Source organism: Sinocyclocheilus rhinocerous, unplaced genomic scaffold (genome assembly GCF_001515625.1).
Source record: "Sinocyclocheilus rhinocerous isolate Xijiao unplaced genomic scaffold, SAMN03320098_v1.1 scaffold72, whole genome shotgun sequence".
Taxonomy (NCBI): domain Eukaryota; kingdom Metazoa; phylum Chordata; class Actinopteri; order Cypriniformes; family Cyprinidae; genus Sinocyclocheilus; species Sinocyclocheilus rhinocerous.
The window spans coordinates 3,173,761-3,193,178 of record NW_015628351.1 but is presented as its reverse complement, the minus strand read 5'-3'; the positions used below and the strand labels follow the sequence as shown (position 1 = coordinate 3,193,178).

Sequence of the window (19,418 nt, the reverse complement as noted above, 5' to 3'; positions counted from 1 at the left end):
TAAATAATTTTAACTCCAGTTAAAAATATTTTATTTTATTTTATTTTATTTTATTTTAGCAAGGATTTCCTCACTATACCATGAACAAGGTAATATGCAATGCTTTTTTGTTCTTCATTCTGCTTGGGATAGCTGAGTTGTACTTTTGAGTTGTACTTTACTCAACTCGTACAAAACAGAGAACAAGCAAAAATTGCTTTTAGTACACTTTCTTGTGGTACAACATCAAAGGCTTTTAGAGCAAAAGCTGTCTTGAATAATTCATGTTTGCAGAACATTCTGGCACTGCGATAGGTTCGCAAAACATTCTCTCTGTAACATTCGCCAGAGTGGGTGGTGTCTGATGTTTTTGAGGGGTGGAGCTTTTATTTTGCCGTTCACTAATTACTAAAGCTCATATTCAAAAGACTCTCGGTTTAAGGAGGAAAACGGCAGTCTTCTTTAGTGTGCTGACCACCATTAAGTTGTCAGATGAGCAGTGTGGTGCAAAACCCCTATGTGACTCGACCTCCGAGGAACCGGGTAAGTACAAGGCTGGTACTTTAGCTGAACATGGGTCCCGCTTGAGGATGTTGCATGGTGATCCCACTCACGCCCACAGTCCTCTCTCAGGTTAGAGGCGTTAGTGTGATGGGGGGAACGGAGAGCAGGGCTTACATCCACAGACTGTCTTGGTCTACTGTAAGCTACTGCGTCATGATGTTTTAGCTATGAGAGTAAAGAAGGTCGGTTTGCCTCATACTGAGTCACTTTCTTCCCACTGTAGGAGCTTTGAAAACTAAGCTGTGAAGAATGAGCAGAGGCTGTAATGTTGCAGATATGGTGGATTTTATCTCTGACTCGATGAGCTATGAAGCCGGTTTCTACTTTTTATGATGGGAGAAATGTCGTTTTGGACCAGGATTGTGTCTTCAGAGGACTAGAGACTCACATGAGATGTGGATTCAAATGATTAGATCTGAATAAGCATGATTGTATACAGTACATGGCCTGTACATGCTGTCCTGACCGCAGTGACACTATTGTCACATTTTCTAACAGGTGTTCTAAAATAAAATGTGCTGCACTGAATTCAACTGTCATGTTTAATAACAAGAAAGCATCGCTTTTTAATGATGTGACATGGATGTTTGTTGAGTAAATTATTCAGATATGTCCTAGGCATGCACAAGGGGTTCTTGTATATTGTTTTAAATGGATTTCTGTTGTCGTTTGTATGCAGAACACCAGTCAGTTTGGCATTGTTTGAGCAGTGACTATTTTCAGCATTCCTCATAACAATCTTACAAAGATTTAGATCTGTGATTATTAGTTTATTATTCATCAAAACCACAGATAACCAGCATCAGACCACTTCACTTTTTTTTTTTTTTAATTGCTTGATTGCAAAAATATATGGTTGTTTCTTCAGGCTGTGGGTACTTTTGACCCTGTGTATTTTAAATCTCTTAAAACACACTTTTCACACTCTCACTAGTTTCTCTCTAAATTTGTCAACTAAAAATGTCCAGCAGTGATACATGTGCATCACAGAAGAATTTAATCTTTCTTTTTTTTTCCGTCATTTCCAACACATCTCAAATGATATGGTAGAAAGCTAAATTCATAGTTAATATTTTATGTATTCTTAAAACACAATAAAAAATGAAATAAGTATGTGTTGCATAATTCGACAATTGCAGCTTAATTGTAAATTATTTAAATATATTTTTTATTTTTAATTCTGTGATTTTTTTCTCCCTTTGTTTTTGTCACACAATCATCATGTTCTTCACTAACATTGTTGTCTCTTTGGTAACTACGCTCACTAACATTACAACATTTGTAGAGGCAAAAATTGCTCTGTGTGGCAGAAATGAATATTCTTAAAACACAATAAAAAATGAAATAAGTATGTGTTGCATAATTCGACAATTGCAGCTTAATTGTAAATTATTTAAATATATTTTTTATTTTTAATTCTGTGATTTTTTTCTCCCTTTGTTTTTGTCACACAATCATCATGTTCTTCACTAACATTGTTGTCTCTTTGGTAACTACGCTCACTAACATTACAACAATTTGTAGAGGCAAAAATTGCTCTGTGTGGCAGAAATGATATCACATCAGAAAGCCAGTCATAAAATGCAGATGATTTACAGTATTTAGAAAAATTGGTTTAAATAATTTTCAAACAATACATTTTTTCATTTTATTTTTTTCAATATTTATATATATAATTTTATATATCACTATTGAATATATTTATATATAATTTTATATATTTTTATATATTTTATAAACTATTAATATTTATAAGTTTAAGCATGCAATAATTAATATTTTTATGGTGGATTTTAATTAAGTTTAAAATTGTGAGGTTTTAGTCTATAAATAAAAAGTAGTAAAAAAAGTGATGAAGGCATGATCATTTTAGTGTGATCTTCATGTAACAAAGTAACTGAAAAAAAATCTGTGATATTAGTTTTAATTTAAAAAATCTACCTAAATCGACCCAAAACCTAATTAGCCTGGTACATAAAAGTTGAAGAAACATGAATATAGACACATTTTGTATTTAGGCCTCTTGTTATGTTGCTATACTACAAGTGAAAAGTACATGATGTTTACTTTTAGGATTCTGGCCTTTGTTGGGGTCAGTGCCAGTCTATTTTTTGACCGTCATACGTTGGTTAGGCTGATTTAACTGACTGGTCCTGGATAGTTTTGGCATTCGGGTTTTCCAGAACAACTGCGGCAGGACTTACAGCATTCTTCACGCATGCCTGAATGTCCACTCTCCTCTGTTGCTTGATCACGCATGTGTATGGAAGAATACTCCCACTTGACTTTATTCTATGAAGATCAGCCCGTTAAAACTGGCCATTGTATTGGAGTCCCACAGGAGAAAGGGGCTGGGAGGGTGGTCTCTGAATGCGGTGTTGATTGTCATGGGAGGCGGGCGCTATTTAAAGCAAGGGCTCTGACCTGCAACAGTCTGCTAGTCTCTGTCATGCCACTGGCTTCACTCTTCTGTCTGTGTGTGTGAGACCTGGTCACCTGGTGGTAGGGCATGTTTGCCACTCACAGAAGCAGTTTGACTGAGGTGCGGGTCGGGCACGCCGGCCACCGCCTCAGCCGCCAACACAGTGTCCCCTCCGAACCCCTGCAGATCCCCAAGAATGGACCGCCGGGGAACAGCATACGGAGGAGCAGCAGCATTAGCAGCGGCAAGATGCTGTCCCTGTCCTTCAGCGAAAACATGCGGAGCGACATCGACCGCTACCTGTCTGACCAGGGCCTGTACCCTTTGCGGCAGGGTGGGGGGGAACTGGGGGAGATTAGGAGTCTGCGTGAGGTGCGGGCGGCCGCCCAGCTCAAAAACCTGGAGGACTTTCTGAGGACCAATGGAGTGTCGCTACAGGAGTCCATCTCCTTCCAGACTGGGATGAGGTACAGGTAAGGGCCACAGAGGATGCAAGTCCTGCTTTTAAATCTGGGACTGAGTTTCACAAGTGATTAGCGATCGATGATTGATGCTGGATAGGAATGTGGCTTCCATATTAATCAAGGTTGATAATTATTTGTGAAGATGTGCTTTCTTCATTGGTAAGTTACTAGTTGGTCTTTCAACCAGTGAGATTTATTATTCATATGATAATATATATTTTGAATTAGTTTTTATTTTTATATTTTAATTTCAGTTTAATTTATGCAATTATCTTACGCTGTTCTCATTTTATTAGTTTTTAAAAAAATATTTCTAAATAGCTTTCATTTTTATTTCAGTTTAGTTTTAATAATTTTAGTACTGAAGTCATATATTTTGAATTAGTTTTTATTTTTGTGTTTTAATTTTAGTTAAATTTACATACTTTTCTTATGCTGTTCTCATTTTATTCATTTTTAAAAAATATTTCTAAATAGCTTTAATATGTATTTCAGTTTAGTTTTAATAATTTTCGTATGGAAGGTATATATTTTTTATTTGTTTTTATTTTTATATTTTAATTTTTTGTTGAATTTACGTAGTGTTTTGTTAAAAGTGGTGTAGAATGTCAGCAGTCTGCGTCTGTGTCTTCCAGTTTGGATCAAAGATTGCTCAGTGCGTGACACATAATCGCACAGATGATTCAATTACCGAAGATAGTAACGCAACTAATCGCAATGGCTTTAAAAAACGAAAATGGTGAAGCAAAGGTATCACTCATCAACACAAACCGTGCTGTTTTTAGTCACATTCTGAATCTGTATCCGTATCGATTAAACAAAGCGTCATGAGCAAGTGGTTTTCCAAGTGAGAAATACAAATGATTTTAGCTTCCTGCTAAAATGCCAACTGTTTACAGTTTTCACACTGTACACAGGATCATATTCACAGCCTGACATGTTGCTGAATTGTTGAAAGCAGTTGTCTATTTTCTACCTGCCACATGCTCCCATACATCTATATCGGTCTGTTTAATCACTAAGTCCATCATCAACTTCCTTTACCGTCCTTTTTGCCTGTGGATTTAAATAGTCTCCGTGTTGTCATGTCTAAACAGTCCCAAGCTTTTTACTAGCGACTATCGTGACATGAAAAGCAGCAGCCAGGTCTATTCAAGTCCAAACATCTGCTATAATGAAATATTTTGCATTATATATATTGCCAGCGGAATATACGGCTACTTTTAAATGGTTGTAAATGTAAAAAAGTGCATCGTTGGTCCAGATAGTGTAGTTACAGCAACTACCAGCAGGGGCTAACTGGATCATGCTAATCCTCATGTCTCATTTGGTGGCACTAACCTAATGAACTGCTGTGCAAGGGATGTCCACCAGATGGCAGAAAGTGCACATCATCTTGGCATCATCAAGTCTGTGTCTGTTAGAAACAGCACTTACCAGTCCATCTGTATTTAATGTCTTCATTTGTCAAGTTCAGTTCTCATAGAATTACATATTTATAATGCTTACATTTTGAGATGACATTTTTATGGATTAAAGACATTCAGTTCTATGATTGATTGTTTGTCCCAGAATCCCACCGTAGTCTGATATCACAATGCAATTAGCTGCCATCCCAAGATCGACTCCTGGACTTGAATGTAAACAGTTATCCGTACAAGAGTAATAATTAATAACTAATTAAGTGCCGTGCAGGAGGGTCTGTCTCTGTCTCTCTCTCTTTCTGTCCTGCAGAACTAATGAGGCAGGCCTCTTTTCTGCTCTACTTTCCTCTTCAATTAAAGGCCGCCGCTCATTCTGTCTCTTTGTTTTTCCTTCTGTGTTTCCCTTTTATTTTTTATGCGGTAATTCCCCTTAGAGAATGTACTCTGTATTAAACATGCACTTACATAATGCAGCCAGGATTATAAATAAATGCATACACTGGCAGCCAAAAGTTTGGAATAATTACCATTTGTTTAATGAAATCAGTATATTAGAATGATTTCTGAAGGATCATGTGACATGTGATCATGTGAAAATTCAGCTTTGCCAGCACAGGATTAAATATCATATTAAAATATATTAAAATAGAAAGCAGTTATTTAAAATTGTGATAATATTTCACAGTATTACTACTTTTACTTATTTTTTTTTATACATTAAATGCAGCCTTGGTGAGCATAAGAGACTTCTTTTAAAAAACATAATAAAAAAAAAACATAAATTAACATGGATTTAATGTCTTTGTATTTGTTATGTCCCATTTTAACGTTAACATGTCCTGCAGTTTGGCATAATCTCAGTACATCAGACTAATTGGGATAATCACATTCAACAAAAAGAGCTTTCTGCAGGATGATACCAAGCTAAAGACGGGGTCCATAAGACATGCTTCACTGGGCCTGGATTAGACGGTGCTGTAAAACTGCCTTGAATGGATTGGGTTCCATCACATCTTTGTCTTCCCTTTATATGAAAGTTAGCTTTTGTGTATGATTTATATCCCCTGTCCATTGAAGGTCAGGAAGGAGCATGGGTTCTTAGTTTCTCCCAAGGTCTCTTGGGAGAATTTTTTCCTTGGCACTTTTGCTGATTGTAAGTCTTTTTGTAAGGCTGATTGTAAAGTATTTTATTCTTTCTAAAGCTTTGTGAAAAGTGCCATACAAATACATTTGAATTTAATTTAATTGTTACTGATATGGAAAGAATATTTAATATAAATCCTGCATAAAAGGCTGTGCATTTGAGCTGAATAAGTTATTCTATCAAACAGAGTAACAATATAAATTCGAATATGCAGTATGCATTCCTGCTTTCCATATAAACATAAAAATGTGGATATACTTTAACTAATATGTGATAAAATGTCATCTTTTTAAATGTTAGTACATTTAATCTTTTGATAAAATGCACGTTTTTATGTTGTACTTAAATTTAAGAAAATATCTGCATGCAATTTCATCTATAATTACACTGTTGACCATTCCTTTGCACTGTATCCCACATTAATAGGAAGTATAAATCCAAAGTGTTTTTTTTATTACATAAGTAGTTAAAGAAACCTAATATTAAGTGGGACCAAATGTGCTTATAGAATGTAAAAGTCTAATCTAAACTCATTGATCTATTCTGTTCTTTTTCACTATTCAGTAGTGTGCTGATGGACAGGCGGTCTCGTGCTGTCCCCTCCAGGTCTGCTCAGTGAAAGGCCAGGCTGTATGAATTCAATTTAAAGAAAGTGCAGTTAGCTTTTTTTTAAGAGCATGTAGAAGATGGAGCGATGTGAGAGAGAACCGCAGGCGCTGTAGCTGTGAATTAAGCTGCTCATGCAGCGTAAGCTTGAATCGGGAGACCCGGCATTTCATCATTATAACTGCTGCCTTATAATAGATCGACTTTTGGGGAGTTGAACGTGTGCAGATCAGTCTTTCCCTCAGTATCGGGAATTTGTCTTGTGGAAGTTTTTCTAGTTTTTCTTGCAAATAAATGCAGTGGTATCCAAAAGTCTGACATCATTAATGAAAACTGCATCTATTTTGCTTTTTTCTAATTAAGTAAAAAAAAAACATACAAATAATTGTATTTATTTTATTAACAATACAAACTGTTACAGAGACTGTAAAATGAAAGAGCATGTAGAAGATGGAGCGATGTGAGAGAGAACCGCAGGCGCTGTAGCTGTGAATTAAGCTGCTCATGCAGCGTAAGCTTGAATCGGGAGACCCGGCATTTCATCATTATAACTGCTGCCTTGTAATAGATCGACTTTTGGGGAGTTGAACGTGTGCAGATCAGTCTTTCCCTCAGTATCGGGGATTTGTCTTGTGGAAGTTTTTCTAGTTTTTCTTGCAAATAAATGCAGTGGTATCCAAAAGTCTGACATCACTAATGAAAACTGCATCTATTTTGCTTTTTTCTAATTAAGTAAAAAAAAACATACACATAATTTTATTTATTTTATTAACAATACAAACTGTTACAGAGACTGTAAAATGAGATTGGAAAAATAAAAAAACTTGAACACACACTAGTGTGTGAAAACTGTAAACAGTGGACATTTGAGCAAATTTAAAAGCTTTACAAACATTTTTGGTTTATGTGTTTCTGCTCGAGTTTTCACATGCACACAAAGATGTTCTTATGTACCTGTAAAAGTCTATTATTTTCAGCAAATGTTAACACTTTTGTGTTAATTTGAGTAATTTGAATAATATTTATTCATTTTACTGTACATCAGTGGTTCTTAAGGCAAACTTCCAGTCTTAAAATTATTTTTAATTTAGTTATTTTAACATAATCTTAATTAAAATGCTAAAAAGGTAAGTGTGAAACATTGAACTGACTTTTTTAGTTTCTTTTTATTACAACAGCTACGAGGAAGCCTTTGAATATTGTCTTGGACAAAGCGGGGGACTTGTAGTCAAAAATATTGAGAACCTCTGTTTTATCACACCCTTCACACATTTCTTTATGTACCACTTGAACATGTCCTCACATGTAAAGACTACTGAACTAGGACAGATGTCAGATTCGCAATATCTGCACATTCTTAGACCTGTAAGGTGTTTCTTTATTCCTTTGGAGATGTGAATGTGCTTTTGTGTGCATCATTAGTGAAAAGAGAGCTTATGGAATTGCAATTTTCTGCAACATGTTCATTTTAATTTGTTGATCATTACACTCTTCATTTTCCTTGCTTTGCGGACCAGCTCAGCGCAACTGAATTGCAGCAGCTGGTATATGTAGCTGTAATTGCTGTCAGTGCTTTAATGCAGTAATCGCTATGCTGTCCACCTGGTGTGTTACTGCCTGCTCAGGCTCTCACACATCAAATACTACTAAAAATCAAATGAGATTTAGGTATTTTTTTCTATTCTATTGAATTTTCTATTGTCTGTCCACATGTCTTAAATAAATATGTTTGTTCCATTTATAATCTCTGAAACAGAGCTTCTAGCACGTGACAGCTCTAGTATGTAACCACACAGCGTTTGACATTGAGAGGCAAAGCAACTGCTCTCTGCTACACGGAGTTCGACTTTGCATTAGAAGTCTACTCGCTTCATCATAGAGAGTGACGGGGATGTTACAGTCTAATGAGATGTAGCTTATGTGAAAAAATGTATTTATGGATTTCGCATGAGTTGTGCACTATATTGGCAGGCACATTTTCTGAGAAGCCTGTCGTGTGCGTTCGTATATGTGTGTGCACTTAAGTCTCTTTAATGTCATCAGGATTGCAGAGCTTTAGGATATGTCTTTTACAGTAACCTTCAGGGGTCTGACAGAACAAAGTTATAAATATACATGAGAAGCGACTTTTTGATTGCCTGCTTGTGTTTTCCCTCATTTGGTTTGGTTGTTTTTAGATATAAGAGAGGAGTTTATGCATAATATGTACATTAACTTTTTTTTATTAACTTTAAAGGAACAGTTGTAAAATGTACTCACCCTCATCCAAGATGTAGATGCGTTTGTTTCCTCATTAAAACAGCTTTGGAGAAATTTAGCATTACATCACTTAGATCCTCTGCAGTTGAATGGGTGCCGTCAGAATGAGAGTCCAAACAGCTGATAAAACTCCACAATAATCCATGTGACTCCACTCCATCAATTAACGTCTTGAAGTGAGAAACTGTGTGTTTGTAATAAATTTCTGAAGACGTTTTTAAGTTTGAACTGTTGACGAGTCCTCTGTCCATAATAGTTTCTCCAGCTGTCTCGTTTGAATCAGGAGAGAACTATGCACAGCATTACATCACTTAGATCCTCTGCAGTTGAATGGGTGCCGTCAGAATGAGAGTCCAAACAGCTGATAAAACTCCACAATAATCCATGTGACTCCACTCCATCAATTAACGTCTTGAAGTGAGAAACTGTGTGTTTGTAATACATTTCTGAAGACGTTTTTAAGTTTGAACTGTTGACGAGTCCTCTGTCCATAATAGTTTCTCCAGCTGTCTCGTCTGAATCAGGAGAGAACTATGCACAGATCAAACACTGTTTACAAACAAAAACTTTTTCAGTGGAGGAAGCGTTATTATGGATTGTGGACTCGTATTTTGGCCAGAAGTGATAGTTAATGTTAAAATGGCTTAATGAGGGATTTGTTTCTTACATACACGCAGCTTTTCACGTCACAAGACATTAATTGATGGAATGAAGTTGTGTGGATTACTTGTAGATTATTGTGATGTTTTTATCAGCTGTTTTAAATTTGTTTATTACAAAAAAAAAGTCTCGAAAACGTTTTGCACTTTTCACTTTTGCACTTTGCACTTTTTTACGGCCTCTGATTAAGCATTATAATAAAGATTTTTTGAGGAGGTTTTGCCCTGCATTTGACCGTGTGCGGATTGTTTTTTCTGCTGGCTTTATTACAAAACACACAGTTTCTCACTTCAAGACGTTAACTGATGGACTGGAGTGATGTTTTTATCAGCTGTTTCAACTCATTCTGACGGCACCCATTCACTGCAGAGGATCCATTAATGAGCAAGTGATGTAATTCTAAATATCTCTAAATCTGTTCTGTTGAACAAACAAACCTATTTGGGATGACCTGAGGGTGAGTACATTTTCAGGAAAAATAGGCTGAAATAGTCCTTTAAAATTTAAAGGTTACAATTTAATTAAGGGAATATTTTTTAGGTGCCTTTATACTTTCATTAGTTCATTTTAAAAGTATATTATTTCATATTGGTGTCTCAGTTCATTTGAGCTCATAAAAACTGGAATCCACTGTAATTAATCTTCTGAGAAGATATGAGTTTTTTTTCTGTATGGTTGAGTCATCATCACTGATCTGATAAAGCTCTTGTTTGAGTCCTGCTGAGAAGCCTCAAGCAGAATGAGTTGGCACGCTCTTTTGTTCTGTTCTCCTGTACTCAGGACTGAGCACTCTTGGCTCATGAGTAATTCACAGCATTAACTGCCACAATTAATGTTCAGGCACTCAAAAAGTCTGTCTTACAAAGAAGTTTTGTGTACTGTATGAACCTCTTAAGTCTTAACAGACTTGAATCTGCAATTCACCCCAAAATTAAAATTGCCATTATTTTCTCAACCTGTTATTTCCTGTTGAACACAAAAGTATAATTGTTGCAGCTTTTGACATAAAAACCATCATAAAAGTAGTATGCTAGTAGTAGACCATACGTAGGCCTTTTTTTCAGCTTGCCAGCATATGTAGGGCCCTATGAAATCCATTGTATTATTTTTCCAAATTAATTTTATTTTTTCCAAATTCCATTTTCCCTTTTAATTTTTCTAGATTCAGTTTTTTCCGTTTTAATTTTTCTAGTTTTAATGGATAAATTAAAGTTTATTAATCAAAAGGCAATTTTGACTAATTAATTGAAATCATGAAACTTGCACAATTTAACAGCAATTTATTAAAAGTTTAACAAAAATGTAATTTGTAAGGCCCTATGAAACACTTTTTCTGTCTTTGTGAATTTTAGTTTGATTTTTTACCAGATTCTGTGTTTTCCATTAATTTTCTGGATTTCATTTGAATGGTTTCATTAAATTTTAATAACCAAATCATCTCTAAATAATTGATTGTATATATATATAAAAAAAACATTATTTTTTTCCCCACAGAAATACTGTATTGTGTATTATAAAACAATTTCTGATGAAAAAAAAAAAATTCTGGTAAATGATCCTTAAAATAATGTTTTATTATTAGTAGTAGTGCTATTAATTAATTACATTAATATATTTCTGTCACAGTTTCTTCAAGTTAAACTGAACTTTTATTTTGATGGGTTGCTGTGAAGACCTTTAAGTTTCTGTTTGTAGTCTATATGATATAATAATAGTTTTTCTTCAAAAGAAATGGTAAATGCTCATGAAGTGACTCTCAGAGCAGTTCTAGAGATTATGTTCATGTGTTCATGTACTCATATATTGAGGCGACAGAGGCTGAAAATGAAACCGTGCATCTGTGCCATTCATATTTAAATAGTATTTTGTGGCTTAATATTCACATACACTAGTATGGCGTTTATCGCAGTTTGATTTAGGTGTACTAACCTCCTTTTGATTTACCCATCCAAAATTCTGTGACATTGTGCTTTATACAGTAAATTCCATTTTTATGACAGGATTCTGTGTTTCTGTCTGCATTTTCCGCATCGCGGAAATCATAGGGCCCTACATATGGATAATGATTAGGGTTGCAAAGGGGTGGAAAATTTCCTGTAAACTTCCGGAAACTTTCCAAAATTTCCTGGAATATTAAAAAAAAATCCGGGTAAGTTTCCAAAATTTCTGGAATGTTTCTGAAATTTATTGGAAATTCCACCTTTCTGCAACCCTAATAATGATCAACCACCACTGAATAATTCCTCAAATATTTTTGGTTGGAACCACATGAGTAAATACTGGTAGAAGTTTGAGTTTTGGATGAACTACTGTTTTAATCCACAAAGTTGTGAATATAATGAGGATGAGAGTGTCGTTTGTAGCTCTGAGAGGTAATTGTTGGGTGTTTGCGTGAGCTTATGATGAGAGCTGGAGCCCTGCGGTGAAGCACACTGTGGAGAGACTGAGCTCTGCTGTGGGGTGGTAGATGATTGAACGGCTCTGGAGGATTTTCCAGAGCTTATTTGACTGTGGATAAGTCTGGAGTTAGGCTTCTAATCAAAGGTGAAAGGAGGGAGCGCTTGACAGTTTAAATGGAGTAGAGGTGTTTGAAGTGCCAGGAGGTTAAAAGCGATGAACAATGGGTGATTATTGCTTTTTGGAGACCTATGGCCCCAGCCCAACTCCCAAATGACAGGGCACCTCCCTTTAAGAGAAGACTGGAGAATCTCACCAGTGCTGAGATCCAGTTGCAATTTTGACATGTTTCATGATGAAGTCATTAAGTGTAGTGTGCTGTACTCCATGTAAAACTATTCAATTGGTTTTTCATTCAATTCTTCTTCTTCTTCTTCTTCTTCTTCTATAATTGTTAAACCATGTTTATGACCTCATAATAATTTATATAATTTACATTAACTAATTTAGAAAACACTTTTAACCAAAGCAACCTACAATGCAGTCCACATGTATTCTCTCTCCATCTGTAATACTAAGAAGGTTTTGATTCATGACTTTCATCTCCAGACTGATGGCCTTTCTAGGCAGTGCAAATGCCCCACTAAAAAAAGTGCCCTTAAAACAGAACCAGGCTTACAGCTGATGCACGATAGCCTTCTCTTTCTCAAGTACACCTCACACATCCCACCTCTCTCATTAGAACGGTCACATCTCCCCTGGTGCAACACTAAGCCTCATACTCAACCGTTTGACACTTAATGGGCTGTGGCTCTGGTTTCCTTTCTCTAATGATAATTCAATTACTGCTTTCACATCCGGCTGCACTGACATTTAAAACTAGCCTCTAAAATGTAATATTGAAACTATCTGTTACCTGCAGCAGTGGTGAGGGATTTGATTTACAATGGTGTATTGGAATGGCAGAAGGCTGACATGTGATCGTGCGTGTTGCAGTGAGCTGTTGTCTGTATGTAAACTCATAACTTCAGTGTTAATCCATTCACAGGGTCACCATGACACAAATACATTTGTGACCATGACAAAATGTACATTATTCTGTCCCCCTTGTTTATTCACAGTGTCCGGTAAGTGGACTCTTTTCCTGGAGGATCACATTGCAGCACTCTTGGAACACCTTAGAGCTTAGCATCTTTTTTTAGGGAACAACAGCAGCATTCAATAGATGGCCAGCAATGTCAGCAGAACAGTTGTGGCGGAGTGTTCATTTTTACACAGTTCTATCATGACAACTCTTGGATGATTTTAGAATGGTAATGGATATGACTGTGTTAACGTATTTGGTCTTGCCGGAATAGAGCTGCTACGCTGCTGAATTGCTGCTGCTGTTGTTTATTGCTGTTGTTGTAGATTATTGCTGCTGCTGATGCGAAGCAAGTACAGGAAATTGCTACTGCCAATACATATGTCGATACGGTGCTGTAAGTATTTAAGATGTACTGCTGCTGCACAAGTAGCTTATGCAGTATAATAACCCATAGCAGATCTATACAGGTGGAGCTGGGGAAGGTCTAGGGTTTCAGAGAAACTCTGAAAGCGTGCTGCGAACTGCTCTAGTGAATGCTGACCAGCCATTTAAATGTAAAGCAGTAAACTCTCTGGCTGTGTATGCAACATTAACCAATCAGCTTGTGCCAAGTAGTTTAACGCTGTGTATACCATCAATTTGCGTTAACGACCCATCAGCCTGCACCATCTAGAGTTTCATGACAGAACTTGACATTTGTTTTTATTCCTTTTGATGAAAGTGTCCTTTAAATGTAGTAAATATTTTGTCATATTTAATATAATTTGTTGTATATTTGCAGTAACTCAAAATATGCATACATTTTATTATTATATTGTGAAATTTTTGCTTAATTTATTCGCTGTCTGTGTTTTAATGCGTTTTTATGGGAAGAACCATTCACAATATTCACTTGTAAATTGCGTAATTTTGTGCAGATGCAAGTTGTAACATTTATGTTGCAAATATCTGATAAATCTCATATGTAAACTGCCATTCAAAATTTTGGAGTTGGTAAGATTTTATAATGTTTTTGAAAAGACTCTTATGCTCACCAAAGCTGCATCTATTTTATGAAAAATACAGTAAAAACAGTAATATTGGGAAATATTATTACAATTTTAAATAACTGTTTTCTATTTTAATATATTTTAAAATGTAATTCATTCCTGTGATGGCAAAGCTGAATTTTCAAGTCTTCAGTGTCACATGATCCTTCAAAAATCATTCTAATATCCTGATATTCTTGGTACTTACTATCCATGTTGAAAACAGTTGCTTAATATTTCTGTGGATACATTGTTTTCAGGATGATTTGATCATTGGAAATCTTATGCAACAGTATAAATGTCTTCATTGTTTGAACAATTGAATGCATTCTGAATAAATGTATTCATTTCTTTCAAAAGAAAAAAAAACTTACTGACCCCAAAAGCTTTAAGTCAGTTAACCAGCCAGCAAAGCTCTACAGTTTACAGTGTTCATTGATTCTTCAGCTTGCGTAGCTCAAGCGGGTCAATTAATCAAACAATTTTAAGTACATTGCTAATATCACACAGTGTAATTTTTTTACTTTCCATATTTTCGCTGTTTTGATTAAAATCCATCTCTTCAGTGCAAACATTGCCTGTCTTTTAACATTAAATGTCAAACAACTTTGAAAAGTTTTGCTATAGATTTTTTCTTTCCTGAGGTCATGTCAGCTTAGGTTAACATTGCCATCAATATTTGCTTAATATTTCAGTGTGTTGTGTTAGCATGTGGCATGCCTGTGACTCTGGATTATGTGCAGTGGCAGATGGGGTGAAACTGGTTGCCAGTGGATTGGAGTTTACATATGGACACATTTTCTCATCTCATCTCAAGCCATGATTTCCTGTCAGTTTTCTTTTTCAAGATACAGCGTGATGAAAGATGCCCGAGTTCAGTATCCTGTTTTTCTGTCTGCCTGTCTGATTTAAATGGACCGCTGCTTTACTCAAGCCTGCTGGCAGAGTCTTTGTCCTGAGGCTAGCGAGTGTCAAAGTGCCGTTCAGGAAACTCTGTATGTTCACTTAAGCCGCCTGTCCACTTGCTTTCATCTAGAGTCGGGATGACACGCGTTCCTCTAATCCCAAGTGCATGAAAACCAGGCAGTGGCTCTGTCAGTCAGTGGCTTTATGCGCAGTAGTGGCTTTAGGCACAGTAATGTGCTAGAGATGCAGGAATAGCGTGTGTCATTTGTGTGTCAGATTATAAGAGAGCTCATCTCAGTGTTTACGGTCTGCGGGACGTACACTCACGCACATTCACAGACACCATTGCACTAAGGACCACAGCAGTTAGCTTAGACTAGATAATTTTTTTCATTTTTAATCTATGGCTTCTTCTCTGATCTCTGACTTACAACTGTGTCTTATGATATGCAATGTTTCTGCAAATACTCTGTAGAGGTATGCAGAACTGTTATTGTTTGTTTAACTGAAAAATCTCTGTCAAGATTTTTTCTTTGCTAATTTGTGTCCTCAAGCTTCTAGTGTAACACTATATATAAAAGACACTCTCCTCTGTAAGGTTCTTCTATCTATCTATCTATCTATCTATCTGTCTGTCTGTCTGTCTGTCTGTCTGTCTTTCTCTTTCTTTCTTTCTTTCTTTCTTTCCGGCTGTCCATCTATCTGTCGTTCTGTCTGTACTCAATATAGCATTTTAATTAATTATTTGTAGCATCATGATCAATACATAACATTTATTTGAAAGAAAAATTTGGCATATTTTTTCTTCCATTACTCTGTTACAATCACTGTCTGAAGCTTACTTTATCCAGAAGAATTGTGAATAAACTTTTAGGCAAGAATGTGACGTATTCATGAGATTAAAATTGTTGAATGAAATTATGCCTTCTGCACAAGAAGTCATCAGAAATGAAGGCTAGCGGACAATCTGCATTCTGCATACTCAAATGTTTGTCATGAATATTAATGGATGGTCAGACTGCATAATAGACCTTACTTCACTCCCACACTCATAGAACTGCAGCAGTCATGTGCACTGAAGTCACTAAAATCTACTCATGTGAGAATTCTGCTCATTTAAATCACCACACAGTATCTTTTGTTATAGAACAAAGAAAAAGCCACATCTGTTATTTTATCAGCTCTTTTTAACATGTGACTCTCAAACCAGATTTGTGTTTGTCTTCGGACATTCTGTCATGCGTAGGCAGTGTGAAATATCAGATACGAGCTGATCTAACACAACATAGTGAGAGCTAGACCTTCCCACTTTCTCTCTAGTACACACACACACTCTCTCTCTCTCTCTCTTGCTTGCTCGCACTCGTCATACTATGCTGTTTTATATACTCTCTCTCGCTCAGAATTTATGCATTTGCTCAGCACATAGTGGGAAACATTACTGGAAGTTGATCTAAACCAGAAGCCTGATTATGAAAACTGACTGTCAGTTAACATTAGGAATACTGGATGGACAACAATAAAGCAACTGAAGAAAGTGGGGAATAAAAAGGAGCAAGTTCACACTTACAGTGCAGTCAGAGGAGAGTGGAGAAGAGCGGATAAGCGTGAGCTTGATGTGCTGCAGTGTGACGTGGATGGATGTGGGATTTCTCCCCTGTTCTGTGTGTTGATGTGATTGGTGCCCAGAGTTCACCGCTTCACGGGCTGCTGCTACCCTGGAGCCAGAGCGCAGGAATTCACTCTCACAGAGACTTGCGCACACACACGCACCGAGACACATTCTTACACACATTTCACACACACAGACGACACATGGACAGATGCACACTCTGGCAGCACTTCAGAGCGATAACTGCACTTGTGGTTTAAACAGAGTGTTGCTCTCACCTTTTTGACAGCTGCCACATCCATTCTGACCTTTTTTAACGACATTTTCTTCAAGTTTTAAGAAAAGTGACTGTCTTTCTCCTCGTTGTCCTCAGGGCAGGAAGACACTTGTCTTTAGTTGTTGAGGTAACAGCATTGGGAGATTTTAGGGCTAGTTGCTCTTTGTAGCGTCAGCATCCTCACCGTGGTAAAGCTGTCTGCGGGGGCTCGCCGTCAGCATGCAGGTGTCTTTTGTGTGCACGGACCACCGAGCTGTCAGCCGCAGCACAGAGGACCGACTGAACCGACAGAACACCAACAGCCCGAGTTTGGGGACAAAAAGCAAGTTTCGTGCTGTGGCGATGGTGGCCCGCAGCCTGGGCCAACTGTCTGTGCAGAACATGCCTTCCTCTGGTGACCACTGCTTGAGAACTGGCATGAAATATAGGTAGGTGAGGGGAACTCCAAGAATTAACATGTAGCACTTTAACCTTTCTGTGCTGTCTCCAGTTTAGACTGTTTGTAATCAGATGTTCACGTGATTTGAGCAAAGTAAAGTTGTCTCAAACCGAAAATTGTGACTCTTGAGATTTGATTTGTTATGCAGGGTCAGTTTGGTTCACATGTTTAACAGTTTAAAGTTGTCATGGTTTAAAAGGAATGTCTGAAATGTTATTTAGTTGATTGGTTAGTTGTGTAGTTGGCTGGTTAGTTAGTTTGTTCATTGATCTCTTGTGGTTAAGTTAGTAGTTGTGAATGTTGAGATGGTAGTGATTGAGAAGCATATTTTATCATATTTTATTCAGTGTACTGTAAAATATTTGTGAATTAAAAATATTACAAATAATTACAAATTATGAGTAATTGATTTGGTTTGTCTGTTTGTATTTATATATAAACTACTGTTCACACTGTCTCTTATGCTCACCAAGGCTGCATTTATTTGATCCAAGATACAGTAAAAACAGTAATATTGTAAAATATTATTTCATATTATTATTATTATTATTAAACTGCTTTCTATTTTAATATTTAAAATTTTTTTATTTATTCATGTGATGGCAAAGCTGAATTTTCTGTAGCCTTTACTATAGCCATTATACTTCATTGTGGCACGATCCAAATATTTGTGAATTTAAAAACTGAGAATATTTCAAATAATTAAATCATAATCATGATTTGTTTTCTTTTGGTATGTATATACATACAAAATATTTTATCTAAATATTTTTTGGGCTCGTTTTTATATAAATCTGCTCCATATGGGTTCATTTCCGAAATTCATGTTTGTTTGTTTGTTTGTTTGTTTGTTTGTTTGTTTAATACAGCAATTGATTTAATTAGAATTTCCCCATTTCTATTTTCATTCATTTCCATCTAACGATCACTTAATCTAACACTAACAAATTAATAACATTAAATGTAATTCGTAAATGTCTCTTTTAAATGTAATTGTTAATCTCAATATGAATATCCATTTTTTTTCATGCTGTACATTATAATGATGTCATGCCTAAATTCGCTTATAGCATTCAAAGCAGTTGAATTCAGTTTGAGGTGTTTTATTTTAGACAAAATAATAGAAATAGAAATAGTTTTAATATCGACCTCTTGACATCTCCAAAGTTAAAGATCAAGTCTTTCATTTGACTAATTAACTGAATTTGTGTAGACGCATTGCTCTGCTGTCTGGGTTCAGAGGATGGGTTTGAGATGGAGATTTCTGTTAGTGCCTGTTAAACCCATTAGCATGTCCTCTATATGAAATAGAGATGCAGTGTGATCATGTTCCACTGCTTAGCATTATTAGGAGCACAGGATGCTCTCTCACTTTTTCGACTGCAGCGTTCATACAGCCCACGGTCTTTTGTAACATACCCGTGCTGCTTACTATCTGCTCACTGATAAAATAATAGTGTGCTCGATCCTTAAAGTAAGCCCACCCTACCTCCTCATTTGTCCATACTGTAATTTGCGTAATTGTACATCAAAGGTACTTTGTAGCCATGCAAGGTAATGTAGAGTGTCTTCCACTTCCTGATTAAACTAATGTGTAACTGAACACCTGAAAAGCTTCTCTTTCTCGCTGCACTGCTACCAAATGTCTTGGCCCTTAAAGCTAATTCCCCCATTGTAATTAAGTCTTTGAAATTCAAAGCTGTAAATATGTAAATGTCATGTCATAGTCGTGAAGGCTGGGTTCATTCCACTGGAATACGAGATGAGGCTTACGGACGGTTTTTGGACTTGCTTAACATGATTTGTGTGTGTAATTTTAATTTACCTGATCATTTTTTAATTTACCTGATCAGCAATTATGTCTTTATTGATAAAAAACAATCAGATTTGCACTACTTTTTGTTTTCTACACACATTGGCTGTAAGAGTGAATAACTCACAACGTAATTATACAATAATGTGGATCTATTCATGTAGTTACGGATCTGCTTATTAGACAAATTGTAATGTATTTATTTAAAGGGGTCATATGATGCTGCTAAAAAGAACATTATTTGGTGTAATGAAATACGTTTATGCGGTTTAAAGTAAAAATAACACATTATTTTCCACATACTGTACATTATTGTTTCTCCTCTATGCCCCGCCTT

General features: G+C 36.2%; 1 protein-coding gene across 4 annotated transcripts in view; it reads left to right on the top strand.

Moving 5' to 3' along the window:
* The first annotated feature begins 3,029 nt into the window (after positions 1-3,029).
* Positions 3,030-19,418, top strand: part of kcnab2b (potassium voltage-gated channel subfamily A regulatory beta subunit 2b) — a 42,894-nt gene continuing 26,505 nt past the window's right edge. For 2 of the 4 annotated variants that reach the window (XM_016549115.1, XM_016549114.1), the window contains exon 1: positions 3,030-3,438. In XM_016549115.1, coding sequence (XP_016404601.1) covers positions 3,053-3,438 — 386 coding nt within the window. In that variant the 5' untranslated portion in view covers positions 3,030-3,052. Of the gene's footprint in view, positions 3,439-16,295; positions 17,258-19,418 lie in introns of those variants that run through there. The other 2 variants (XM_016549116.1, XM_016549118.1) reach the window with 2 other exon arrangements.